General features: G+C 75.5%; 1 protein-coding gene across 1 annotated transcript; it reads left to right on the plus strand.

The window, feature by feature from the left end:
- Nucleotides 1-65: 65 nt before the first annotated feature.
- On the plus strand, nt 66-956 carry LOC122192017 (beta-1,3-galactosyltransferase 1-like; the record flags this gene model as incomplete). Its single annotated transcript, XM_042892436.1, has 1 exon — nt 66-956. A coding segment is annotated over one exon (891 nt), but the record flags the coding sequence as incomplete, so codon positions are not given.
- Between the last annotated feature and the right edge of the window lie 100 nt (nt 957-1,056).

Below are 1,056 nucleotides of genomic sequence, written 5' to 3' on the forward strand. Positions count from 1 at the left end.
CCCCCCCGTCGCCCCCCGCCCGCCCGTCGCCCCGCGCCCCCCCGTCGACCCCCGCCGCCTTCCAGTGGCTCCCGGCGCCGGCCACCACCCGGCACCCGCTGCAGCCGCCGTACCCGCGGCCGTACCGCTTCCTGCTCAACGAGCCCCACAAGTGCCGCGGCCCGCGGCCGCCGTTCCTGGTGCTGCTGGTGGCCTCGCGGCCGTCGGACGCGGAGGGCCGCGCCGCCATCCGCCGCACGTGGGGCTCGGAGCTGGCGGTGCCCGGCGTCCCGCTGGTGCGGCTGTTCCTCACCGGCGTGCACCCGGTGTTCGGCGCGGAGCTGGGGCGGCTGCTGGCGGAGGAGAGCGGCGCGCACCGCGACGTGCTGCAGCAGGACTTCGTGGACACGTACCACAACCTGACCCTCAAGACGCTGATGGGGCTGCAGTGGGTGGCCCGCCACTGCCCCGCCGCCCGCTACGTGCTCAAGGCCGACTCCGACGTCTTCCTCAACGTCCCCTTCCTGGTGCGCCGCATCCTGCGGCCCGGCCGCCCCCCGCGCCGCCGCTTCGCCCTCGGCCACGTCTACCGCGGCACCGGGCCGCTGCGGAACCCCCGCATCAAGTGGTTCGTGCCGCGCCAGGTCTACCCGCACCGCTCCTACCCGCCGTACTGCGCCGGCCCCGCATACGTGCTGTCCGGCGACGTCGCCGTGGCGGCGTTCGGCGCGGCGCAGGAGCTGCCGCTGCTCAACATGGAGGACGCCTTCGTGGGGCTCTGCCTGCGCTCCCTGGGGGTCGCGGTCACCGACGGCCCCCCCGGCGCCTTCAACGTGGTGCGGCTGCCCTACGAGCGCTGCCGCTTCGGCCGCGCCGTCGTGGTTCATCGCTACGAGCCGCGGGAGGTGCTGAGGATCTGGCCGGACTTCACGGCTGAGAACGGGACGTGTCCGCCGTGGGGGGGGTGGGACGGGTAGGGGCACCGGGGGACCCGGAGGGACGGGGGGGGACCCGGAGGGGGGGTTGGAGCCGTGAGGATGGAGTGGGACCCATAGGGACAGAGTGGGACCCATAGGG

Source organism: Lagopus leucura, unplaced genomic scaffold, assembly GCF_019238085.1.
Source record: "Lagopus leucura isolate 7727_CA_CO unplaced genomic scaffold, USGS_WTPT01 32846-0_obj-0_obj, whole genome shotgun sequence".
In the NCBI taxonomy this organism is placed as follows: domain Eukaryota; kingdom Metazoa; phylum Chordata; class Aves; order Galliformes; family Phasianidae; genus Lagopus; species Lagopus leucura.